Genomic DNA, 24512 nt, shown 5'->3' with positions numbered 1-24512 from the left:
GCTGCCCACTGCTCTATTTAATTACTCTAATCTAAACTGTGAGATGCTTCTGAAGGTATCACACACAGGAGAAAAAAAAAGTGAAAAATGTGTGGAATTCTATGTAAGCCGAGAAGAAATATTTTGGGATTAGCCTTTTGATAGCAGATCAGTAGATCACAAGGCCAGGGAGGACGGATTATTCACTTTTATCAGGTGTGTGATCAATGTACTCACGAGAGCCAGGTGGTGTGAGCTTTGAGGGGTGAACCGTGTATGGTTTCTGGGTGTTACAATATCAAACAATCTGTTTTTGTGTTAACAAAACAATACATTTTTTAATCCTCTCAAATGTCAAGACAGAAAATCTGCTGTTATTAGGATTGGCCCCTATTTTTCACTGTTATTCAAACACAGAACGATGCAGGTTGCAGGTTGTTTGCTTTCCAAAAATAGAGTACAGTTATAAGGGCAGATATGTGATTGCATTGCTTAAGGTTATTTTGAAGCGTTTGCAAATATGCTCACATTAACAATAGGACCTTAAATTACATTATGACGATCTACATTTAAAATCTGTGTAATACATGAATAACCAATACTTAAGTTACATAGTTCATACGTTTTTTCGCATTATCCAAATCACAAATAAAATAAATAAAACAAATAAAAATATGATTTCAGTGTTCAGGATCCCGTGGGTTTAACACAAGTGATTTTAATGAATTCACTGGCAAACCTCACTTCCCTGATGAGCCTCACGTGTCAGTCAGAGGCACATTGGAGCAAATGTGCGGGCAGAGAGGGGTCATCTCCCACATTAGCATGGAACGGAGTGCTCAGTCAAGTGGAAGCAATGGTGCAGAATACGATGGGAGAATTGAGAGAGGAAGGACCAGGGCTGTAATAAACACGCAAGGGCTCCTTCTGTCTACACAGCTCCGTTTAGGTTGTCCCCATCACAGATTTAAAAGCTTTCCCACAAAGTCAATAGATGCTTTAAATGGGGAAGATGCACACTGGAATATGAGCTCATTTTCAGAGTGGAATGCTTTAAACATTGTCTTTCTAAGATAACTCTTTCTGTTCATATTTAAATGTATCCATCCGTTTTTAAATAGACAGGTTGGTAAATATTTTCCAGGATATAGTTGGTTGGTCGTCCCAATATGTAGGTCACACAAAAACCTTTAATATCAGATTGTTTTATTTAGAATGACAAAAGTTTTCCCAAGATGAACAGACCTTTAAATTTGAAAGGTTTCCGGTTTCATCCAACAGTGAGATTGAGCCTCTCTCAGTGGTTTTTGAGAAGTTTTCCACATAATCCAGATTTAAAAGTAATCAAAACTACTGGTGATGATGATAACATTAATAATTATAAAATATTAAAGATTTAATAATTATGTTTCAACAGTCCAAGAGCACCTAAACATGCTTCACCATGCACCAAAAATAAAGCTGCACAGCGTTCTCTGGAAGACCCTGGTGGAAAATACCGTGCCCTGCCTGAGACGTCTGCCTCGTGAATGTACAAAGAAAGCTGCAGAAGGCATATTTCACTGCTGATACTGCTGTTTGAACAAAAAAAAACTAAAAAAAAAACGCCTCGCATTCCTGACTGGCTTCAAAGAAAGGCAGGCCTGGTACCATTCATTCAGGGCCAGGGCACAGATGGAGAGCAGCCAAGCAGCAGGGGCAGAAGCCCTCGGCTGGGCCTTACAAAGAGACAACATGAACGCCATTAAAGACACAGGGGCCCCTTTTTACTGCAAGGAAAAAAAAAAAAAGTCATGCATTCTGCCACCCAGGAGGGTAAACCCCTTAAAAAAAATGAATTACGTTTCATCATTCCCAGTTCTCGGGGTTTAAGGCACAATTCCACAGATTACAGAGATCAATATTGTTTCTTAACCCCCTTGCAAATGTAATTTTCCAACAATCCACTGTCCCTTATAATTTACAGTTGCTCTAGCTATTGTTGCAGCTTGGCGTCTTTGTGCAGGGTGGCTGCGTGGCCATTGTTCTCCCTCAGTACTCCTCTGCTAGGAAGGACCAGCTGCTAAGGCTCACAGTATCTGTGGAACGGGCCAGAGAGGGCCACTCTGGACACAGACAGTGGATTGGGTGAGGTATTGGATGAATAAATCCTGGGAAAGGTCAAGAAGAAACCAAGACCAACTGAATTCTTGCGCTACTGTAATACATACACCTTGAAAAGGCTCAAGCCTAATCCTCTTCCCTTTTTGTGTGGCAAAAAAATCATTGTTATTTGATAGTGGGCAGGTGGATGTTCATATACATTCAGCATAAAATGTTTATTATCATATGATACACCAGCCAGGACTTTGTAGTTGACCACTGCTGAGGGTATTACTGTCACAATAACCCTCCTTCCCACCTGCACCTACCAGCACACTAGATCAAGATTCAAACTCAAATTACTCAAATACATAGGAATTAACACATGTACACAAGCCTGTCAGAGTATCTGCACAGTACACAATGTAACTTGGCCAAAAAGCCCTATAAAAGTGTCATATGGGTCTACAACAACCTATAATGAAAGACAATAATGTGTGCTCTCCAGGTCAAAGACTATCTCTGCTCACAACTTAAATCGTTAACTTTTTTACCTGTGCTATCAAAAAACAGTGACAGTTCATCTGATCTTTACACCATTGAAATCTGAAAGGGAGAAGTACTGATTAACACCCACTTATACCTGTATGAAAAGCCTCCTTGTTCACTCTTCATGTTGACCTCCAGAAAGCTCTGACCTCATCTCTAGTTATGTTTTGGTTTAAGAGCAACTGCAGGTCCTGTGGCCTATTGTCATTGACACCTGTCAATAAATAAACTGCAACAGCTTGTGACAAACCAGGGAGGCTATTTTTAAGCTCTTGCCGTGAAAGTCAACAAACAATGGTTTTCCGTTGGGCTAGTGGCAATATTTTAACCGTCTGTCATTCTGATAATCTCAAATAACCTGTAATATTCCGCAGACCACAGGACTGTATCAGCGCTCCTCTGAGCCCACGGCCGATACCCTTTGAGAAAAGACTGGAGTGATTGTTTATAAATCCGGAGGTGGGGAAGTTCAAAGCTGCAGTAAGAGGTTCTATCACAAGGCGAGTGTTTTCTCATTGTCTCTTGTGTATTTCAGTCTCTAATGTCCAAATGTAATGTTTGTTGCCACCAAGACAACTAAAAAGCACGATGGGAAAAGACTAGAAATTTAACGGCTCCAGCTTTAGTCAGTTATAATGGCCAACAGCTTTTTGGCAGCTCTGAGTGCACTAACATGGGAGTTCATTCAGGGGTAATTCCATTGCTTCTCCTACCTGGAGTTTGTTTACTCCACAGTGTAGGTCAGGGCAAGAAACGTACCTTTAAGCTTGTGTTTCTCCTTTCTTCGACAATGGTATCACACTGTCAAGGCAAATTTTACCAATCTGACCTCCTGGATTCTCACTGAACTAGAAGAGCAGGTTGTCCAGGAGCTTATCTTTCTGCAACAACAGTGCAAGAGGATCTTACAACTCCCACAATCCTGTACCATCAATTTGTTTGACAACTGTTTATTTTGCCAACCGACAGTCATTAACCAGTCTGGGCATTGTAACCTTCAGGTACAACACACATTAACACGGATTCCCCACATACATTTAATCAGCAGAAAATCCTTCAGAGTCCCTGAATAAATACATACGTGTGTTAATTAAGTAAGGAATTTAATTAATTAATTGACATGTGATTAATTGAGGAGTGTTTTGGCCTGAAATGCAACAAACACACAGGCAGAAAGGTTAAACCCTTGCCACAGCGGCCTTTACAATTTGTTTGCCATCTTAATTCTTCAAAATGTGCACTTATTTTGTTACAGGAAACCTCAGCAACATTTGTGCCAGAAACGCTAAGGATACACATTAGTTCATCCGAGACCCAATCAATGCAAAATGATGCCTTTGTATTAGTAAGCTGCTGGGTGGTTTTAAGAAGCCATATGGAATGTGGTCTCAATGCATAAGAAATGTCCTGGCCTTCTTCCAGCGCACGGCAGCGAGGCAGGCCACACATTCCACAGGGGAAGGTACTGTTGTCATTGCAATGCCTTTATTGCCCGAGAAGAAGAAACTACTTTTGAAAAGGTAGAAATGTTTGTAGGAGATAAAGAAGAGGGGATTTAAAATGTTACTACATAGGTCAGCACAAACTCCCAGTCCAAGGTAGTGGTTTGGGATGCACAATTTTTCAGTGGTTATTAAATAAACTTGACTCCCAACACACATTAATCTAGAGCACATTTGTTTGTTTCTCTCAGACAAGGAAAAAGTCAGAGGGACAACCGATTAGTAGCTAAGACTACTTAGTAGTGCATGTAGTGGAATAAGAACAGGCCAATATTTAACTTGTTTAAACATTGCAAACGTAAAGCAAATGCCTTGCAAATTCCTATTTGTAATATAACCGCATTGTTAAACTGCCTAGTTTAGGCATTCAGTCCCCCTGGCAAAGTCAAAAATTAACTTGTGCAGCCTAATTCCCTAGCACCCACATTTCAAACACAAAAGTAAGAATCTCTTACAAATTATTCATTATTATTAACAGAAAACATGCAAAGAACTAGTGTCCACAACATCTTCATTTAGGTACTAACGAATTTTGGATTCATCAGCATACTCAATCATCTAGCTTTTCCTCTCATATTGGGAAGAAACTCCTTTTCTCAGGTATTAAAAAAGTGTACTACACAGAGTCCCAATTGTATTTATAGTTAGGAGTGGGAGTAGGAGTTAGGATTTATATAAATAGGAGTGGATGAACGCTCCAACATAATTATGCAAGTAATGTAAACTTGAATCAAAAGTAAAGTTAAACAACAGTTGCAAGAATGTCTGTGCTCAGTCTGTTTCTGCTGTTCAGAGTACAACAGGCAGGATAATACCAAATTGGGGAATATTAAATAAAACAAACCGCCGAGTACAGACTGACGTGTCTGGATCAATACACGTTACCATCTAACCCTATGCATATCTGATGCTACAGATCAGGGAGCCCTTGCAAGTAACCCAATGACCTCTATATAAACCTAAGGTGTCAAAAGGAACGCAAATCTGCTCTGAATTGCGGGGCCAATAAAAACAGGTCAGTCAATGTCAAGAGCAGAAGAAAAGCTGGGCTTTACAAACAGTGCTCACAGCCCCTCTCTGACTACATTCATGGTCCTACAGGGTCAAGGAAAGTCAACCATGTTGGGCCTGGGAGCAGTGCGAATAAATCCTGACTAAAGTACAAAGCCCTATCAATGGCCATAAAATACACACAGCATCCTTGGAGGTGGCCCATTGAAAGTTTTCTCTTGCTATGGTGGCATAAAATGCAATGGGGGGAAAAAAAGATTCTTAATGCTGTTCACTTTTCAAAATCCTATCTACCACCGCCAACCAAAGTGCTGATTACCTATGGATCCATGCATTTACACTGGTGTAAATAAGTCAGTGAAGATAACCCCCCTTCCTTGACTTTCTGCATATATTCAGACAAAGCAACACATTTAACCGGTGCCCCCAGGGATAAAGCTACTTTGGCTTCATCACTGGGTGTCCTCTGTTGAAAACCAGATTGGAAGATAGAAATGGATAATAGTTGATAATTGGATTGATTTGTGTCTGAAAGCAATATTGGTTATTAAAGAAAAATCAATACACATACACCTCATTATGAGTAAAGGCTACAAACCAGTAGAGCAATGTAAATTGGTTTTACTGCAGGATGTCTGCAAAATCTACTGCTGCACCTGTCCGCTTTAACCAGCAGCCAAAAGGAATATGAAGTTTGCCAAACCCTGCCCTGTATAAACACCAGGGAGATCAGGAGGGTGTGAAAGTCCAAATGTATCAGGAGGTGACACAGAAAATACACACGAAACTACAGGCTTTGCATTGCCATCAACAGTATGATTATGACCAATTTGTTCTCACAGATATGCTGACTTTCTAAGGCTGTATCACTGAAACTTCAATAAAGACAAGAACGTTGGCTGTGGCTCATTTACATGGCGTTTGACAGTACATATAATATTGAACACCTTCGCTTGTCAGGATTCACAAAAGACAATGTGATTTGATCATTTAACTTCTGGAGAGCAAGTTTAAATTGAAAAATATAATCAGCAGTTCAGAGGCTATCGTTAATTAAGTATTGAAAATGTTAGAATGTGATCATGTGAACTCTTATTATATTGATGTAACAGCCTGGATTTGAAGATCACAGCTACAAACTTTATTTTCAAAATTCCTGTCAGTATTTTTAATCAAACTTGTATTCTGAAAATGTTCAGGTATTTTAATTAGCAAAAGGCAAAAGTTTTCCTTTGGGAAGATATTTCATTTGGGAAATACATCATTATAAAAAATATATTCTCTATTGTGTACATTTTGTTAACTTGATCTGAAAAGGCTTTAAAAAGTACTGCCAAACACGTATGTACTTGTATGGAAGGAAATAGGTCACTTGAAACAATGGTATTCAATGCATTTCATTTTTATTTTACGAAGTAGGGCAAGGCGTCTAGCTTGGCTACAGATAATCTCGAAAATTACTATTGTTTCTGTTCCGCACCTCTGTGGAGGAGAGCACAGACATCTCTAGCAATCAGAGACCAAATCAGTCAAGATATCTTAATGAAAAAGTCTTTGGTTTTCTTACAACTTCTTACAACAATCTCAGGGAAATTAATTCTACAATACAGAAAATTAAGAATAAACCAGGAGGATTTTTAAACTTCTATAAATCTGAACTAGGAGGAAGAAAAGCTGAATAATAGCATTAAACGTTATAAAGAGGAAGAAAAAAAAAAAAAACGGAATCAAACTCCCAACATACAGCGAACAGAGAAGAGGGTGGATTTGGTAGATTTCAATGAATCAGATCAAAATTTTGAATGGTTTCATAGAGGGAGGAAATCTTTATGAATCCACTCAAATTTTAATATAACAACTCCTGCCCAAGCAATGAGAGAGACTACTTTACACCTGTGACTTTAATGTGCTCTCCTGAGAAGATAAGGTCTCAGGTGAATAAAACTGCCAGGTACAGGTAAAAGAGGTGCTTTAGGTTAAGTTTAAATAAATAAATAAACTTTTTTAATTAATTACTTTTACACACTTTGGAATGGCACTAACAACCAAGGTCAGATGTCTTTCCAAATAACATAAGTTGAGGCATTAACACAGTGCTTATCTCTAGCTATTTTTAGGTTCCTGATTACAATCTCACACAACTCCTAATGTGTGGAAAAAATGTGTTTGAGAACACTTTAACAAGACCTGGCACTTCCCCATACAGGCAGAATACTGAACTCATTTCATAACTGTCACTCCAACAGCATATTAGTATGTTTTTGTTGGTTTGTTTTATTGCATTGGCGCTAACAAAATGGATCAGAAATGTATAATTTAGATAAAGACACTGTTCTGGCAATTAGATTTCCAAAGGAATGCAAAAGATAAGCTCACAAAAGTAAAGCAAACACTGTTAGTACAGATTATATTATGTCATGCATTTTCTACATGACCAGCACAATCCTTATCGGAGAGAACAGATCAAAAAACAAATACTCTCTCCAACCGAACACAATCTGCTCTTGCAGACTGAAGCTTGAGAAACTGATGTGGCAAAATGAATGGGTTTTAATTTCAGGACAAAGCGTTACAGATAGTTACACTTAAAATCTGGAAAATGTAATTTGAACATGTGCTACTTATCCAAAATGATTTGTTTAGGCAGCAGATAATTCAATTTGCAATACATAGAGACTTTTTCTTGACATTTATAAGTAAAGACCATGTAATTTCTGTCAGTTAGACATTAGGATCCAATTTATCAGCCTATTCCAGCTTTAACTGCCGTTATGCTTATCAGTGACTTGGATCAGAACTTTAAACTGTGGAGCAAGGGTAATAGATTAGTATGACTGTGGCTGTTAAGTTATTACTTGCCTTGAATTTGAAATGATCTTTAAATTACTTTGCTACAGAAGGTGAAAATGTGGGCCTTTTATAACAGACATCATCCTCAGCACGGATGGAAAAACTTCAGCCATTAAATGACACATTGTAACCTTACCCGGGCGCTTCTCTCAGAGGACAGGTATTCAGGTTACTCTCGGTGCTACAGTACAGCCCTTTCACAGCAGCTCTCTGGGTATTCCTTACTCGGTACACATACAAGAGGGATCGCAAAGCTTCACAATCTCTCTGCAAAGGTTTGGTCATACCCCTCCCCCCCAAAAAAAGATTTAAAATAAAATTTCTGACAGGGTCTCACTGCTTGGGCATGCAATGCTCTGGTTCACAGAAACTCCAGTCTCTTCCTTGACCAGGTTAATAGTTGACAAGGGAGATAATAAATTATGTGTTTGCACTCGGCTTATATTTTTCCAGGACAACGTTCTGCCAATTACAAAATAAAGTTGTAAAGGCGAATCCGGTCTTCTTACGTCCGCACTACCTTCACAGCACAATGCCTTTCCTGGTATTTATTAATTCTTTGTGCTGACAGACATCATCAATAAGAAAGCAAGACCCTTCCCTTCTTCACGGAGACAGAGACTCCATCACCCGAAGGAATGTTATCATTGCCGTGTCATGATCCCTCTGATAGATGGAGCCCCCCACCTCAGAGGCTTATGGTATTGACACTGACCTTTAACCCCCAGCAGAGGGAAAGGCGTTCAAGGCGCAGGTCCGCATGTGCAGTGAAGATGCGTGTGCTGGGAGGCTACCCTCGGTGGTGCAGCTGCTACAGGACTGTATTGAGATCAGTTATGTATTAAGAAGTAGAAGTAATACTTATCGGATGCAAGTAAGGAAACCAAAAACATAAAGAGCACTCTGTAAAGGTATTAACGCACTTCTTGGCTCAGTGCTGTACAGGGCTATCTGTGGCCACGTGTAACCTGGTTGCAAAGGGAAACTGAACATTTGAAATACATAAACTGCCGATCCTTTTAGAACTAATCTGCTTGGACAGCTTATATGGGGACATAAGTCATCATCGGCACTAATGACTAGCTAACTAAACCCTCACAGCAGGCCATTTCCCAATCAAGAGTGCTCAAATGTGTGGAGCTCGTGTTTTCTGCCCTAGAATGCCCACTATGTTGCAGGTGTGTATTAATACTTTTAGATCAAATCAAATATGTCCTTGTTAAGCAACACATTAAGGCAATTTCAAAAGGATCATAAATAACAGATTCCTCTTCGCTTCCCCTCTCAGTCAGCATTCTAGATTGTTCATCTCATTTGGACTGTGGTTACAAATCTCTCATTTTTTTTCCATTCTTGGAGTATGAAGTCATCTCCAAGACCAGACTCTCTTCAGCTCCCAGGGTAGCCTTTCCTTCAACTGCTAAGCACTTGAGTGTCAAACACTGCATATTTTCACACACAGGACTCCCTGTTTTCTGCCTAGTTTACCTCCCCCTCACACCCCAATTAAAGTACAGTACCTGGGCCACACTTTTGCTTGCCTTCAAATTATCCTGGCTTTCCAAATACATTATTATGGAGTAATTATACTCCTCAGGCACCTTCAAGCTTTCTTGAAGAATGTTTGAATTTACAATGCTTGTGAAGGCACTGCATTTGCGACCGGTGTGAATGAGTTAAGGATCGGCGAGAGATTACAAAACCCATCTCTAAGTACTGCAATCATGAAAATATCACCTTGTGTTTAGAGCGCTTTTTCCATTGTGCTCCAGCAGCCATGTGATTTCAGACAACCACAAAAGCTCCCATCAAAGATGATACCAAAAACAGAAGTTAAAAATAGAAAGGCAATTGCAGCCTGTCTGCACAAACACTCTTACTGGCGGGGTAAAGTGTACAGCTCCACCGGGCCACCGCAGAACGCTGTAGCTTGGAATTGGGATGGGCGAGATTCCTCCCGATTGAGGGACAGTGGAGCTAATCAGTTCTAACACAACTTGGATGGCTAACTCGCGCAGTCAATTGGTGCAAAGATTTGGCATTTGTTGAGCAGTACGGGTACTTCAAGTAAAAGCAAAGCAAATCGTGATGGATGAACAACAACTAGGTGACAGAAACACCTAGGGCAGAAACAAAGGGCATAACAAACGTCCCATGAAACACGACTCAAACGGTTTCCTCTTGGACGCACTGGGAAACACTGCGCTGCAAATCCTGCCATATGCAAACTAAGCAGGCTCTGGTGTATAATTTTTCACACCTCTGGTGCTAAACAAGGAAGGAGAGCATAACAACGGAAGTGTGAATCGCCATGGAAAAGCAAACTGAGAAAACAATGGTCATCGATGTAGGATGCTTAAACAAAAACAAAAGGGCCACTCAACAATGCTTTCTTAACCCCGCTGTCCCTCTCTCCGCCCGCTTGCTGTGCCTGCCTGGGGATTGCTGTATTGGGATACACGTGATGTTCAGCTCAAGAGATTACATAGGTTCTCTGAGGAGCTCTGAGAAAGTATGCAAGGAATCTGTGTCCAGTTGATTAAAGGTCGAGTATCTGGATGAAAATTCAATAAAATAATAATAATAATTAAATGCAACCACGTGGATTCAAAACGCTTGTTCATTATATGAATACAGGTTTCCCTCTATTGTTAGAATTCATTTTTTTCAAAAGAGTGACCAACGTGGCAGGAAGCAGATGATGTCAGTGAAAATTCAACAGGGAAATACAACACTTTTAGTAAATGTGCAAGTTGCCCGATTTGTAGTCCCTACCATGAAATTGCTTAGGGATAAATGAATGAAGATTCTTCTCCAACACGTTAGTAAAACCTTTTCTGAAGGATACAAATGAACAACCAGACCATCAGACTGTGGGGCCATTCTGTATGTTAAAGTATACTTTTGTTTACCTTTTAATTTAGTGACTTTGTTTTTGTATGTTTGTTTTTTAGTTCTTATTAGACTAATCTGAGTAAACACACCGTTAGAAATCAACACTTACCGATATCCGATACTGAATACATTAGCAGGCTAGATATCAAATCGGGACCCTGAGGCAATTCTTTCTCTACTTTATAAATCAGGTCTCTGCTCTGCCAACAGAAACGGAAAAGTTAGGAAGAGTCACAGAATATCGAAGTGAACCCTTTGTAACACAGAGCACTCCTGCAATAACTCAGTAACCAATGTTCTCCCCTCTCAAAGGATCTTCAAGTAAAGTGGAGGTAATCCACACAACAAAGCGTGCACGGAATTTCAAATATTCAGTCTTCCTCTGCCAGACTTCTTTGTCATTTTTAATCACTTTCTGAGTCGGAATCTCTCTAATAGATTAACAAGGAAACAGAGGCCTGCAGTGCAGAGAACCACAGCCACATCCAATAATCATACCAAGGTCTGGAATTAAAATTAAGAAAAAGGATGTAAAATCACACTTTGGTGTAATTTCCCTGTTATATTTTTACAAAGCACTACAATTGAGTGAAGTCTACTGTGGAATAAAATACAAAGTAAAACCTATGATAAGAATCAATACATAAAGTAGGTTTCTGTCTCTCGAGAAATTAAACCATTAAAACACTACAAGTGCCCTTCAGCCTGTAGCGATATCAAGAACAAAGTGTAATTACATTACAGAACAAAAATACACAGCTCCACTAGATCATAACCACCAGACCTGTGCCTGTAAGTTTAATACATATACAGCTCTGAAAAAAATTAATGGACCACTTAACACTGATTTCTGAACTTGGGAGTGCTCTCTTAATTTTTCCCAGAGCTGTGTATATGAACACAATCTGTAAATCACAATTCTGAGGAACCTCTTACAGAAAGCAGATATATGTACTTCCTCATAAGTCAAGAGATACCTTTCTCTGATTAAACATCTAAAAAAAATAACAAAAAATAATAACAAAACGTCCTACACATCTCTCAAGATACTGAGCAAAGCAATGGATGTTGAATGTATTTAAATGTATCATTAAAGAGCATGATTTCAAAACCAAAATACAGAACTATCAACACAAGACTGTGGGCGCTCTGTTCAGTATTGGCTACCCAGACAAGAAAAACTTGCTGAAAATTAAAATTGAAACTTGAGAAAATGTTGTTTGCTCATTTACCCCACGTTAACGTTTCATGCACACACACTGCTGTCAATCCTGGTTTTGTATCTGTGATGTGCACGGGATCTTAAGCCGACACAGAGAAGAACTCAGCTTTACAGGAATGCAAAAAGTAGGATGTTTTCACAAATGTATAAACCTTATTTTGTATTTATTATTTTAATGATTCATGACAGATCCCTGGTTTCCTTGCCTTCCATTCTCAACGTCCAGTCAGCCAATGCCACTATTTCTGTCACAATCTGTCCAGGTGAGCCTATGTAGAGGACCACCGCTCCGTGACACCGACCAGATCAACATCCTCTCCCTGACATCGAGAAATTGGGCAGAGTAATCGAGTACAGAAGCAGGGAATGGTTTAACACATGAACATGATATTTTTATGTCAACCTCCAGGACTTACCCTTCTTTCGTTCTTAATTCGAGGGCTGACTTTGCAGGTCAACAACTGGTCATGACTTTAAAGTCCATCAGTTATTATACTAAACAGCCTTTGACTATGAAACATCATAAACATCACAATATATACAGACCACCCATGCAGCCACTTTATCTTAACATAAACCAACCAGAAGAACAAAGTCGCTGCATTGTGCCCGTCAATACGGACCACCCCCTTCAGAGACGAGGAACACCTTGAGACAAGCGAGCCTTCAGCCCCACAACTGGCACTCGAAGAACGCTCTAGAACTGGGACATTAAGCTTTCACACCTTCCAACATATTCCACACCAGAGTTTTGACACAAACCAATCTTTAATGGTTTTACTAATTAATAAGAAGTCTGATTATATGATGATGCAGCTCGTTATGCCAAATACCTACACTGGAATGGGCTGCCATTGGGAACTTAACTGTAGTAATGTTGTGCACAGATTCGACCAGCATATATTTTCAACCTACAAAATAAATGTATCCATAAGAGTAAAATATATTTCATATCGCATATATACAAGAAAAGGGGAAGACATCTCCCATATATTCAAAATGTTTGTTCTGAATGGGTGAAGGTACGATCTCTTTCTCTACCTTAAACTGTTTTCAACCTGGGGCAGCAGTGGGCACCATAAAGTGTCATGCCAGTCGTCAGATCTGGGAGAGAGGACACAGAGGAGGCCTCGGCATCGCACGAGTGATTCAGTTTCAGCCCTGGAACAAAACCAGCGTGTCCGGTTTCCCCCCATATACGCCAGAACAATAGTGTCATTTTTGCTGCTACTTTAAATTAAACATACAGAAGTCATTAGCCTGATACGGGAACTGTGTTACATTATTTAGCATGCTCTGCATTCCTGTACAAAGAGGGAGTATATTATAAATGTGTGCATGATTCCTCAAATGAGTATACAACAAACATGCCATTCAAGGGTCAATCATTTCTCAATAAAGCACCAGGATATCAGCCCAGGTTGTTTTTAATTGAAATTGACAGTCATTGCCAAGGTATTACACTTTCACTTGCAATGTACTAAAATAGTTCAAGGGCTAGTGCTGATCCACAAAAAAGAGGCACAGGGTACATCTGAGTATTGTTGCAGTTATCCTTACAATAGTTCATCACAAACCCACTAGAGCAGGATTGAGCTCACAGTTCGAGGAGGACTTCAGAGCAGTTAGTAAAATACAATATACACTTGCATATAATGTAGGAGGGATATACAACTCTTATCACCTTATTTCACAGACTGTATAGTTTTGTTTCTTACACCTACATTTTGCACACATCCACCACTCAATCTCCACTTTATTACCTTTGATGATCTACCATGTTAATGTCATCCAGGTCTAAAACTGAGTGACACACCGAGGAGACTTACTAAATGATGACCTGCCACACATCATTACTGCAGCTTTGATTGGTCTTATCAGGAAAGATTCAAACGATGTAGTCCGGTCTCACTTCTCTCTCTCACCACTGCCTCACTCATGCGTTTAAAGCTGTGATCACTGTCCATCTGAAAAAGATAGAATTGGTCCCAAGGTATGACAGAAAGCGAAACCTTCATTAACTAATTACTACATTCTTCTTAAAAACAAAAAAAAAACAGCTCTGTATTTGAAAGCAGACTAAAACCGCGATTTAATAGAAACTGATGCACTTATTTCATTAAAGCGCAAATAATCATACTATCTTCCTATAACCACCCATCTCTGTCTGCATGCACATGGACGTGTCACCTAGAAAGAAAACCCAGTCCATGTGAACCGTTTCACCCCGAAACTGTATCACATGTTCAAGGGAAAGTAAAGACACCGCGAACACCTGCAAACGCGCCGGCCGACAGACAGACAGACAGACAGACAGACAGACCTGCACAGCGCCGCTCCACTGCGCCTCCGCTGCGCCGAAACCTGCGCAGACCCGCCGCTCACACGGACCCCGACTCTTATTAACGGCTCTCAAGCTGCCGCACATCGCAGAGACACCTCGCCGCCTGCGCTGCCGTCGGCCTGACTGCGCCTCCACCGCCACAACACAGACTGGATCACAAAGGGGACCAATGGGAAACGGGACAGGCGGGGACTGCCATGCAAAACGCTGAAGTTTCTCCTGTGATCCCCGTTTAGGTATCTGAACACACTGCCCTGAACAGGAAATGTGAAAATCTGTAGGCATGGCTAGAGTCATCCATTTCAAATGCTCCAGCACAGCGCAGTGTTTGCACTGTGGCTGTATTATGCACTGGGCCAGCCTTGGGAAACATTTGGGTTTTGGCACGGTTTAGTTTCCTGCCCTGGAGGCAGCTGCCAGTTATTGAAGTGCATGGAGCAGGTCTGAAGTGGGATTAGCCAAAAGACCATACCCTCGAGTGGACTTTGGGAGGGCTAAGACGGTATGAAAATGTGTTTGATTAGCTCCTTGTGGAACAGCGCCAATATCTTAATTCAGAGCACTACCAGAAGCCAGTTTCCCCTCTCGTTTTCTCTTCACACATTCATCAGTATACAGAGGCTGTGAGTACAAGTGGAAATGCAAGTAAGCAGACGAAACCTGTTTATTCTGGCATCAAAAAAGTGCTGGTGAAATGCGAGTGGGGGTGCTATGTCTCGGAGCTGCCCTTGGCCATGTGAAACGCAAGAAGGATCACACACGGAGTTTGACATTTACAAGGCTGCTCTGCAGGACTGAAGCAGGATCCTGGAAGAGAGACTGGGACACAGTCCCCGGAAATGTGTTTAGTGGGATGATTCCACAGGACAACATCTGGTTAACGGAGTTCGTGTCCAGTGGCTGCCCAGTCAGCATCGGCCATGAAACACACTGCCCGCCTCGGAGAGATGATGTTCGTAGGCTGTAGTGAGATTGAGATCTCAGTCAGTGATGATGCTCCAGGCAGTGACAGTTGCTGTGCAGCAGCCCAAAATTACAAGTCACACGTTTGCAACTGCTGAGCATGTGTGGGCTAGGCTAGGGTTTCCCAACCAATGTGCCATGGTTGGTTGTCCCTTCAGGAATAAATGGGTGTGCCACAGAATGTCACACCAGACTATAATTATGAATAAATAAATAAGAATTAACTTTTCATTTAATGCTCAGTAGGTGCAACCTAGGCTCAAAAGGCTTGAAAGGCCCAGGACATACTGGGTCAGACCCGTCTCTCTGAAAGCTTGCCAACTTCCTAAGAGTCTCAAGGCAAAGGACAGAATCAGAATTTGTTAAGACCATGAATATTATGGCAGCACTGCATGTTTCAAGAACAAACAATCTGGAATCGTGTGCATCTATTTACCAGTACACACACACACAGATAGGTACATAGATCAACTCACAGACAAGCAAAGGGACACATATTTCAATACAGATGCAGATAAAGGCCCTTCCAGGTTAAGTAAGCACGGACTACTTTTGGGACTCCAGTGCTTCGAGACACTGAAGTGAGTCAGACAGTTTAAATGAATAATGAGAACCTATTTTTGAACGACTGACAGTCTCTCATTTTATGCGCATCAAGACAACTGCATGTGGCATAAAAACATATTCATATTTGATTAAAACGGAATCAAATGTTTCAAACACCCTGTACTCCTGAAAAGGTTACAGGGGCCCAAACGTAAAGCAAAAGTGCCCTGAACAGTTCTGGACTGGTTTAAACCTCTGGTATACTAGTGGTAGTAATATTGTTGCATAATATCTTGTTAAATTAAATTGCCTAATTAAGTTTAATAACCTTTGTACATAAAGGCTACACAAACTACTTTGAATATAACTCCTGTTTCAGTAATGAGAGTGGCCACAGCTTAACCCAGCTTGTAATTATGTGAAGACTGAGGATTTATTTAACCTCTTAAATGAAAAATGCCCCCCAGTTAAACTACTGACAGATAATTGTGTTTTGTTTTAGGTTTTTGTCAAATAATCAAATAACCAGGTCTAATTTGATTAAAGTTACATATTTTCTTACAAACAGTATATTAAAATTGTATTATTATTATTATTATTATTATTATTATTATTATTATTATTAGTAGTAGTAGTAGTAGTAGTAGTAGTTCTAATAGTGGTAGTAGTGGTTTTATTTACTTTATTCATTTTATTTACTTTCCACCATTAGTTTAATATATTCTGGGTTTATAAATTCAGATGGCAAACCTGTTCTCAGCCCAAAATGTTGTTTGTTCTTTGCAAACTAAAAACTGTTATCAACGCTTAAGTTTCTTGCTCCACTCACAGAACATGAGAGCTGCCTGCTTGTCATGAAGTCCCTACAGCTCTTGAAACAGCCAAGTGAAATGCCAACCCATATGATTTACCATGGGCCTCCACAAGGTGGCAGTAATGTGCATCATATCAATCTATAGGCTTCATGGATTCAAGCGGGTCAACAAAAGTATTAATAATAACTGTGTGCTCAATCGTTTTAAAACTTTGATGCTCTGTATATAATCCTTTTTGGAGCACAGGAACCTCCCAGCCTGTTTTGTATGTGTTATGTTTTGTCCTGCAGGTTATCTCTACACACATGTTTCCTGAAGAACAATAGGGGAATCCCCGTTTTCCTCACTTCATTAGACTATTTGTGTGTTAAGACTACAGGCCACAGCCCAAAGAGCACTTCAAACAAGTATCTGAAACATCACTTGTGCATAATCACGTTCTAACTGGTGTGCCTTAACCAGAAACTTAAATATGTGTAAGGAAACAGGAAATGTAATTAAAATTTTAACTTTTTTTTCCCCCCAATATGACATTCAAATAGATTTACAATTACAACATGCTGGAAGTAGATCAGACCCACAAAGAAAAATAGATTGAAAAAATAAGTACAAATCTATTCACATTTTCTTGATCTAGTGATTCTGAATGTTATTGTTAAATTATTTCTTAATAACTATGCTTTTTAAACAAGTTTCCATGGATCAGCTACAATTACAATACAGTACTAACATTTTTGGCACAACAAGAAAGACTTGTCTTCATCTAATTTGTCCATGCTCTTCATTAGGGAAAAAAGTACAGAGAACTGCGTCTAAGGAGAAAATAAAACACCTGTTAAAACACAGAGATGCTTTGAAAGGCAAATCCTCTGGTGTATCAAGGACTGAAATGTCAAATACCATCATGCTAAAGTTCATCATAGTTCTGGGATGGCTATCCAAATAATGCATCTTTATTTCATGAAGGGGCCTCCAGCCAAGACCTCAAACTGTTCAGCTTTTAATTAACTTTGTGTTATGGATGAAAATACCTTGGGTTGACATGTTTTAAGATGTAATTAAATCCCCCTCTATCTCACAGTGGGATCTTGAAAGGACCTGGGGATACTCCAGTGAAAATGATGGACACGCAGAGTCGATACTTAAAAACCACTGCATCAAAATCCACAGAAAATGCATGATGTTAATCATTAGTCTCCATGTGAGAACATGCAGAGTCTGGTTCTCTTGCAAGATCTTTGTTATCTGGCGCTACACTTCAAAGTATTAAAATGAAAGGGAACTTAAAATTGTTCCCTTATGACTCTTAGCTGTCGTACTACATTGTGTCTGTCTTTGCCTTATTGGACTAGTATTTGCATATAAAAGGTGTTATGATGTAAAAGTAACTTAATGACTCTTGGGGCTATATCCATTGTAGGATCTGTTATAATAGTATATATACTTAAACTATATTACACTATCATGAAAATTAAAATACCTGCTATAGAGGTACTAACCTACTTACATTGACATACTATTGCTGACGCACACTTGCAGTCTAATTTATACTACTACTTCAATTACAAGTTTTCACCAATACTAATCTGCATACTACCATAAACCTTGCAAGCATATGCAATGTAAAAAGTAGTCGTATACATCCTGACAAAGTATCTGCAGACAGTTAAACATGTTGTTTTGTCTGCGCGCATCGCTGCTTAAACCAAGATCATGCCTTACTGTCCATTTTCTTTATTTTTACCTGCGGACGTTTACTAGAGTGTCAGATGAACCCATTTATACACTAACAACGACGCGGGACTAAAAACGTGTCGTAAAACAGAAAGTGCAGTTGTGAACCCAAACAGTTGTGTGTGTGTGTGATTAGCGCACATTGGCGTGATTGCGCACACCTGGCGACTCTTAAGTGGCGCAAGGAGAGGGTGGCGCGTCCTCCAGTTTTGGCTGGAAATTCTCTGGGGCTTTGTATGCACTGTGCTAATTACAATGGGGATTGTCGTCAAAATAGGTTTAGCTTGGTATTGTTTCACTTGCCTTGCTTTACCTTGCGTGTGGAGTGGTTACCTGCACCCATCTCGGTCCCACTCCTTGGCGAATGGCCCAGGTGAGCCGCCGGCAGCTCCCGATGTACACGGCAGCATATTGTCCTCCTTGCTAAAAGCGTTGTCTGAAAAGGGCCACTGGGCAGAGCCGACTCCGAGGCTCAAACCCGATTCCAGATATGTGAGATACATGAAAAGGATCTATAGGATGTCTGCAACGCACGACAGGGAGCCCAAGGGCAGCAGAAGCCACCTGTACAACACCGTGAGGCTGTTCACTCCACGGGATGAGTGTCCTGAACAGAGTAGAGGTGAGTGGCTTTTTCATCCCCATGGTCTCCTGATTGTATTCAACACACATGGTGGAGCTGGATTTGAACTTTGACTTTCCTGTGTTGTTGTAGTCTTGGGTAATGGGTCACTCTGGTATGAAATTTGTTGTAGTCTGTGTCTGAAAAACACCTTGAAATGTGATGGACACCATTTTAGTCAATTAATTTTAAGTTGAAGCCCTGTCATACCGTATCAATGTGTACATGTATATGACATCTGAAAAGTTCGGAAATGTACCAGTGCTTTGTTTTTCAGTGAATAATCTAATACAATACGTTGCATGTTTGATTGGAAATGTGGGTTAATCTTGAATTAGAATATTTCAATTCAGCCCATTACTGTGAAATTACACGCACACGTAAATAAATGTCAAGTGTGACAGTGTTTTAGGATTTTAAAAGCCATAAAGGATGTGTAAAACTTGAAACATATTTTCCTCATTGTATAATGTTTTGTTTCCATTAGAAATTTTTACAGAAGGCCTCTCTTACAACTTAGACCGTGTCAGGGCTCAAGAGCAGCTGCTGAAGTCAGTCCTACTCTATTCGTTTGACAAACGACACGTCACTCCACTGGTGTCCACCTGCCACTTGCGTCTCAAGGAACAGGAGCACTCGGACCAGCAAGTGTGCTCCAGTGCCCAGCACTCGTTCAGCTTTCACGTCCAAATCGAGAGACGGAGTCGGAGGAAATGGGTGGAGGTGGACGTCACTTCTTTCCTTCAGCCTCTAATCAGATCTCATAAGAAGGACATACACATGGTTGTCAATTTGACCTGTGTGATGGAAGGTGCACATAACCAGGACAACCTGGATCAAAGGAAGCCCATTGAACTTTCCTTCAAGCCACCTTCCCTCCTTCTGTATCTCAACGACACCAGTGAACTGGCATACCAGAGACGGTCCACGTCTGCCAAACTCTCGGACACAGAGAAGCCAGGTCAAGGTGTAGAGAGCCCAGACTCTGGCACCCAGCTGCAGCGACAGGTGGAAAAAAGATCCTTGCGATTCAGAAGAAACCAGCCTAAACATGAACAGGTTCAGTCCACCCCATCCACTACCACAGCGAGTCTCCTTCAACACTATCAAAAGTTTGAGTTCCCCACAGACGAGTGCGAGCTTTTTGATTTCAGAGTGAGCTTTAGCCAGCTTAAGTTGGACCACTGGATAATTGCACCTTACAAATACAACCCCCGCTACTGCAAAGGGGTTTGCCCACGGGCTGTGGGTTATCGATATGGCTCTCCAGTTCACACCATGGTGCAGAACATAATTTATGAAAAGCTGGACTCTTCTGTCCCCAGACCATCGTGTGTGCCGTCCGACTACAACCCCCTGAGTGTTTTAACCATAGAAAATGATGGCTCCATTGCTTACAAAGAATATGAAGAGATGATCGCTACTAAGTGCACCTGCCGCTAAGCAGAGGGATGAAGGGGAGGAAGGACTGTGCTTGGCCTTTTTACCATTACACATCCACTCATGAACTGTAATTAATGTGAATTTCTGAAACCCATATTCTCTCGGATACATGGAAAACCACAGGATTGCTTACCGTAAGGTTACTGCATAAATATTTTGGAGAAATCGCAGGATGTGCTGTTATTTATAACTAGAGCAGGAGAATTTACTTAACGCAATGTTTTTTGTTTGACAAAATATGATATTTTAGCCAAATGAGGTCAAATGTATAAAATTATTGAAATGCAGTTTTTTTGTTTGTTTGGTTTTTTTTCAAACATTTAAACCTTTTCCTCTATTTAACATAGATGGCATATGCCATTTAACAGAGAATATTAGAAATGTTTTGAAAAGTAAAAAGGGGCTAATTTCGGTTTGTTTGTTTTCTTTTGATTTATCATTATGAAGCTTTTATTTGTTTTGTTTTGTTTTTCTATTTACTTTTTGGTTTATTATGATTGACAAATGTTTTAAGTAAAATAATGTTCTGGTCACTATGATGAGATTTTAGTCCTCTAACTCTTACCAAAGGTTTTTACTGTGATTTTTTTACTGGGGATACAGATGGTTGTCTTATGGACAACTGTTTTCTATTCATAATGTCCAAAGTGAAAGTTGTCTTTTAATACGGACAACTCGATTTGTCAATCTGTACTTAATATTCTCAGCTATGAAATTACTGTAAATAGGATTGAAGTATATAATGGGGCAAATGCACATCAAAACATTTCTATTTAATATATATATATATATATGTAAATGTATAATTATGATTTATATTGTCTGATTTTGGCTGATGGGGGGAACTATGATATTACTATATTTGGAAATATTTAGTAAAAAGAAAAAAAAATGTAAGCACAGTTAAGCCTATGTGTGAGTTTTTTCTCCCGTGGTCTAGCATGGTTATTTTTAATTGTGAATTAGTTCATGAGTTATGATTTGACCACACACACAGACTATCTGAGGACAGTGTGACAGTGCACCTCCTGTCTCTCCTGTGATATGGGCTACTCACAGACTGCAGTGAATACCCTATTTTCCCAATTCCATTTTTGTTCACACTTTAAAATTACAACTGGACAAATGACACCCTGAGACTAACCTTAGCCCATCACCTGATGACTGATGAAGAATCAAAGAGGTGGTGGGGTAGCATTATATGTCAGAAATGACATTGAGGCAGAATAACTCAAATTAGATCCTAGTAATGAAACAGAATCTTTGTGGGTTAAACTTTTGAACAAAAGATCTGGAGGATTAGTGGTAGGAGTGTGTTACAGACCACCCAACTCAGATATTCAGAAAGATGCTGCATTGTACGATGTAATCAGGATTGCATGTAGCAAGGATGTGGCTGTTAGAATGGGGGATTTCAATTTCCCAAACATAGACTGGGAAAGCCCGGTTGGGACTACAGATGCAGAAATAGAAATGGTTGAGATGGTAAATGACTGCTTTCTAACTCAATTTGTCAGGGAACCAACCAGAGAGCTGCATGCATTGACTTGATCTTTTCAAATGACCAAGATAGTCAGAGGGACACTAGATAGAGAACCAATGGCAAATTGTGATCACAATATGGTTAGCTTTGAGGCATTCTTTCAAAAAACAAGGAGAAAAGCAAACCTTGAAGGTATGGATGGTTGAGGCTCAGGAGAAATTTGTACCAAAACTTAGCAAATTGAGGACCAAAAAACATTGGCCAAAATGGTTTAGTAGAAGTATGCAAAAAAATATCAAGAGAAAGAAAATGTATAGCACATACAAATGGGATAGATGAAACTAAATACAAAGAATATGTGGAACTGCAAAGAGATCTTAAGAAAGGGATCAGGAGCAGAGAGGGAAATAGAAAGAAACATAGCTCTTGGAGCTAAAACTAATGCTACGGTTTTATTTTTCAATACTACAACAGCAAGAGGTCAATAAAGGAGGAAGTGAAACAGATAAAGGGCAAAAATTGAAGTATCTTGGAAAACGAACAAGAAGTGGCAAATGTTCTAAATGAGTATTTCACAGAGGTTTTTACATAAGAAAAACAGATAACATGCCACAGGTTAACAATCAGTCCAGTCAAACCCTAAGGGAGATCAGGATAAATGAGGAGGAGGTACTAAAGGGACTAGCAGAATTAAAAACCAACAAATCTCCTGGGCCAGATGGTACATTTCCAACAGAACTTAATTAGAAGATGAGGCAGATCATGTCTTACTAATTTATTAGAATTTTTTGAACATGCAACTGCAGCTGTAGATCATGTGAAAGCATATGATATGGTATACTAAGATTTTCAAAAAGCTTTTGATAAGGTTCCACACCAAAGACTGATCCAGAAATTGGAAGCTGTAGGCATTCAGGGTAATGTAAGTAGATGGATTATGAACTGGTTGATGTAAAGGAAACAGAGGGTGTCGATTAGAGGAGTCACTTCTAACTAGAGTGAGGTTGTTAGTGGAGTTCCACAGGGATCAGTACTAGGGCCTTTGCTTTTTCTAATCTATATTAATGATCTGGACTCTGGGATAGTTAGCAAACTTGTCAAATTTGCAGATGATATTAAAATAGGTGGCTCAGCAGATACAATCTTGGCAGCACAGGATATTCAAAGGGACTTGGATAATATTCAGTTGGCAGATGAAATTCGATGTGGACAAGTGCAAGGTATTACATGCAGGTAACAAAAATGTCCACTATAATTACACTATGGGAGGAATACAACTAGATGAATTAACGCATGGGAAACACCTAGGAGTCTATGTGGACTCCTCACTTTCTCCATCCAAACAATGTGGGGAAGCAATAAAAAAGGCAAACAGGATGTTAGGGTATATTGTCAAAAGTGTAGAATTGAGAGCAAGGGCAGTGATGTTCAGACTGTACAATGCACTAGTTAGAGCTCATCTGGATACTGTGGACAGTTCTGGGCTCCACACTTCAAGAAAGATATCGCTGCTCTAGAGGCAGTTCAGAGGAGAGCAACCAGACTTATTCCAGGTCTGAAGGGAAAGTCCTACTGAGAGACTGAGGAACTGAACCTTTTCACCCTGGAACAGAGGAGACTACGTGGGGACTTGATTCAAGTCTTCAAAATCATGAAAGGCATCGACCACATCAAACCAGAGGAGCTTTTCCAGATCAGCAGGGACACACACACCCGGGGACACAAATGGAAATTGGGCTTCAAGGCATTCAAAACGGAAAACAGGAGACACTTCTTCACACAGAGAGTCCTCACAATCTGAACAAACTCCCCAGCGATGTGGTTGAAGCTGAAAATTTGGGAACATTTAAAAATAGACTGGATAGGATCGTTGGATCACTCCGTTATTAATGGACACCAAACGAGCACGATGGGTCGAATGGCCTCCTCTCGATTGTAACTTTCTTATGTTCTATGTACTTAAACATCTTGTGGTGCAGGACTGGTCTATGTGACACAACCTCATCCAATCCCCTGCTTCATCATGTTTCGTGTGTTTCTCATATACTTTGAAGTGTCGGGTAGACGGCTAATGAAGAGAAGACTCAAAATATTTCCAGAACTTGCCTATGTGCATACCTTTACCTTACGTGTCAGTGCGACTTCAGTCCGCCATCTTGGGTGAGAATAAACCCGCTCCTAAGCGATCTAACCAAAAAAGTACAGTGAGCGCTACCAAGAGATTTATACATTGATTAATTTCTCGAAGTGATAAAAAGACAATATACCTTATATATAAGGTTGTTAAATGAAGTGGGAGATACGTGTTTAAAGCTTTTATTTAAATATAATATAGAGATATTAAAATATAATGATCGAAGTGGTACAAAGCTATGAATACATTTAGAGGCACGCGTATGTATATTAGGATTAGAATAGTCTATTTATTTTAAGCACGTTCTCAAATGTATTTGAAAATCGTAATATTGTTCT

At 39.9% G+C, this 24512-nt stretch overlaps 2 protein-coding genes across 4 annotated transcripts in view; one reads left to right on the top strand and one right to left on the bottom strand.

Annotated features, from left to right (window-relative positions):
* Nucleotides 1-14571, bottom strand: part of shroom1 (shroom family member 1) — a 29688-nt gene extending 15117 nt beyond the window's left edge. For 2 of the 3 annotated variants that reach the window (XM_066716978.1, XM_066716980.1), the window contains exon 1: nucleotides 14414-14571. The gene's annotated coding sequence lies outside the window, so the exon portion shown is untranslated. Of the gene's footprint in view, nucleotides 1-13919; nucleotides 14058-14413 lie in introns of all 3 variants that reach the window. The other variant, XM_066716979.1, reaches the window with a different exon arrangement.
* Nucleotides 14572-18676: 4105 nt separating this feature from the next.
* On the top strand, nucleotides 18677-21416 carry gdf9 (growth differentiation factor 9). The gene is made up of 2 exons (XM_066716976.1): nucleotides 18677-19114; nucleotides 19602-21416. Exons 1-2 carry the CDS (start codon nucleotides 18748-18750, stop codon nucleotides 20555-20557), a joined length of 1323 nt encoding a protein of 440 aa, XP_066573073.1. The 5' UTR covers nucleotides 18677-18747; the 3' UTR covers nucleotides 20558-21416.
* Nucleotides 21417-24512: the final 3096 nt, after the last annotated feature.

The sequence above is a fragment of the Amia ocellicauda genome, chromosome 11 (genome assembly GCF_036373705.1).
Source record: "Amia ocellicauda isolate fAmiCal2 chromosome 11, fAmiCal2.hap1, whole genome shotgun sequence".
Lineage (NCBI taxonomy): Eukaryota > Metazoa > Chordata > Actinopteri > Amiiformes > Amiidae > Amia > Amia ocellicauda.
This window is presented reverse-complemented; position numbering and strand designations above follow the sequence as displayed.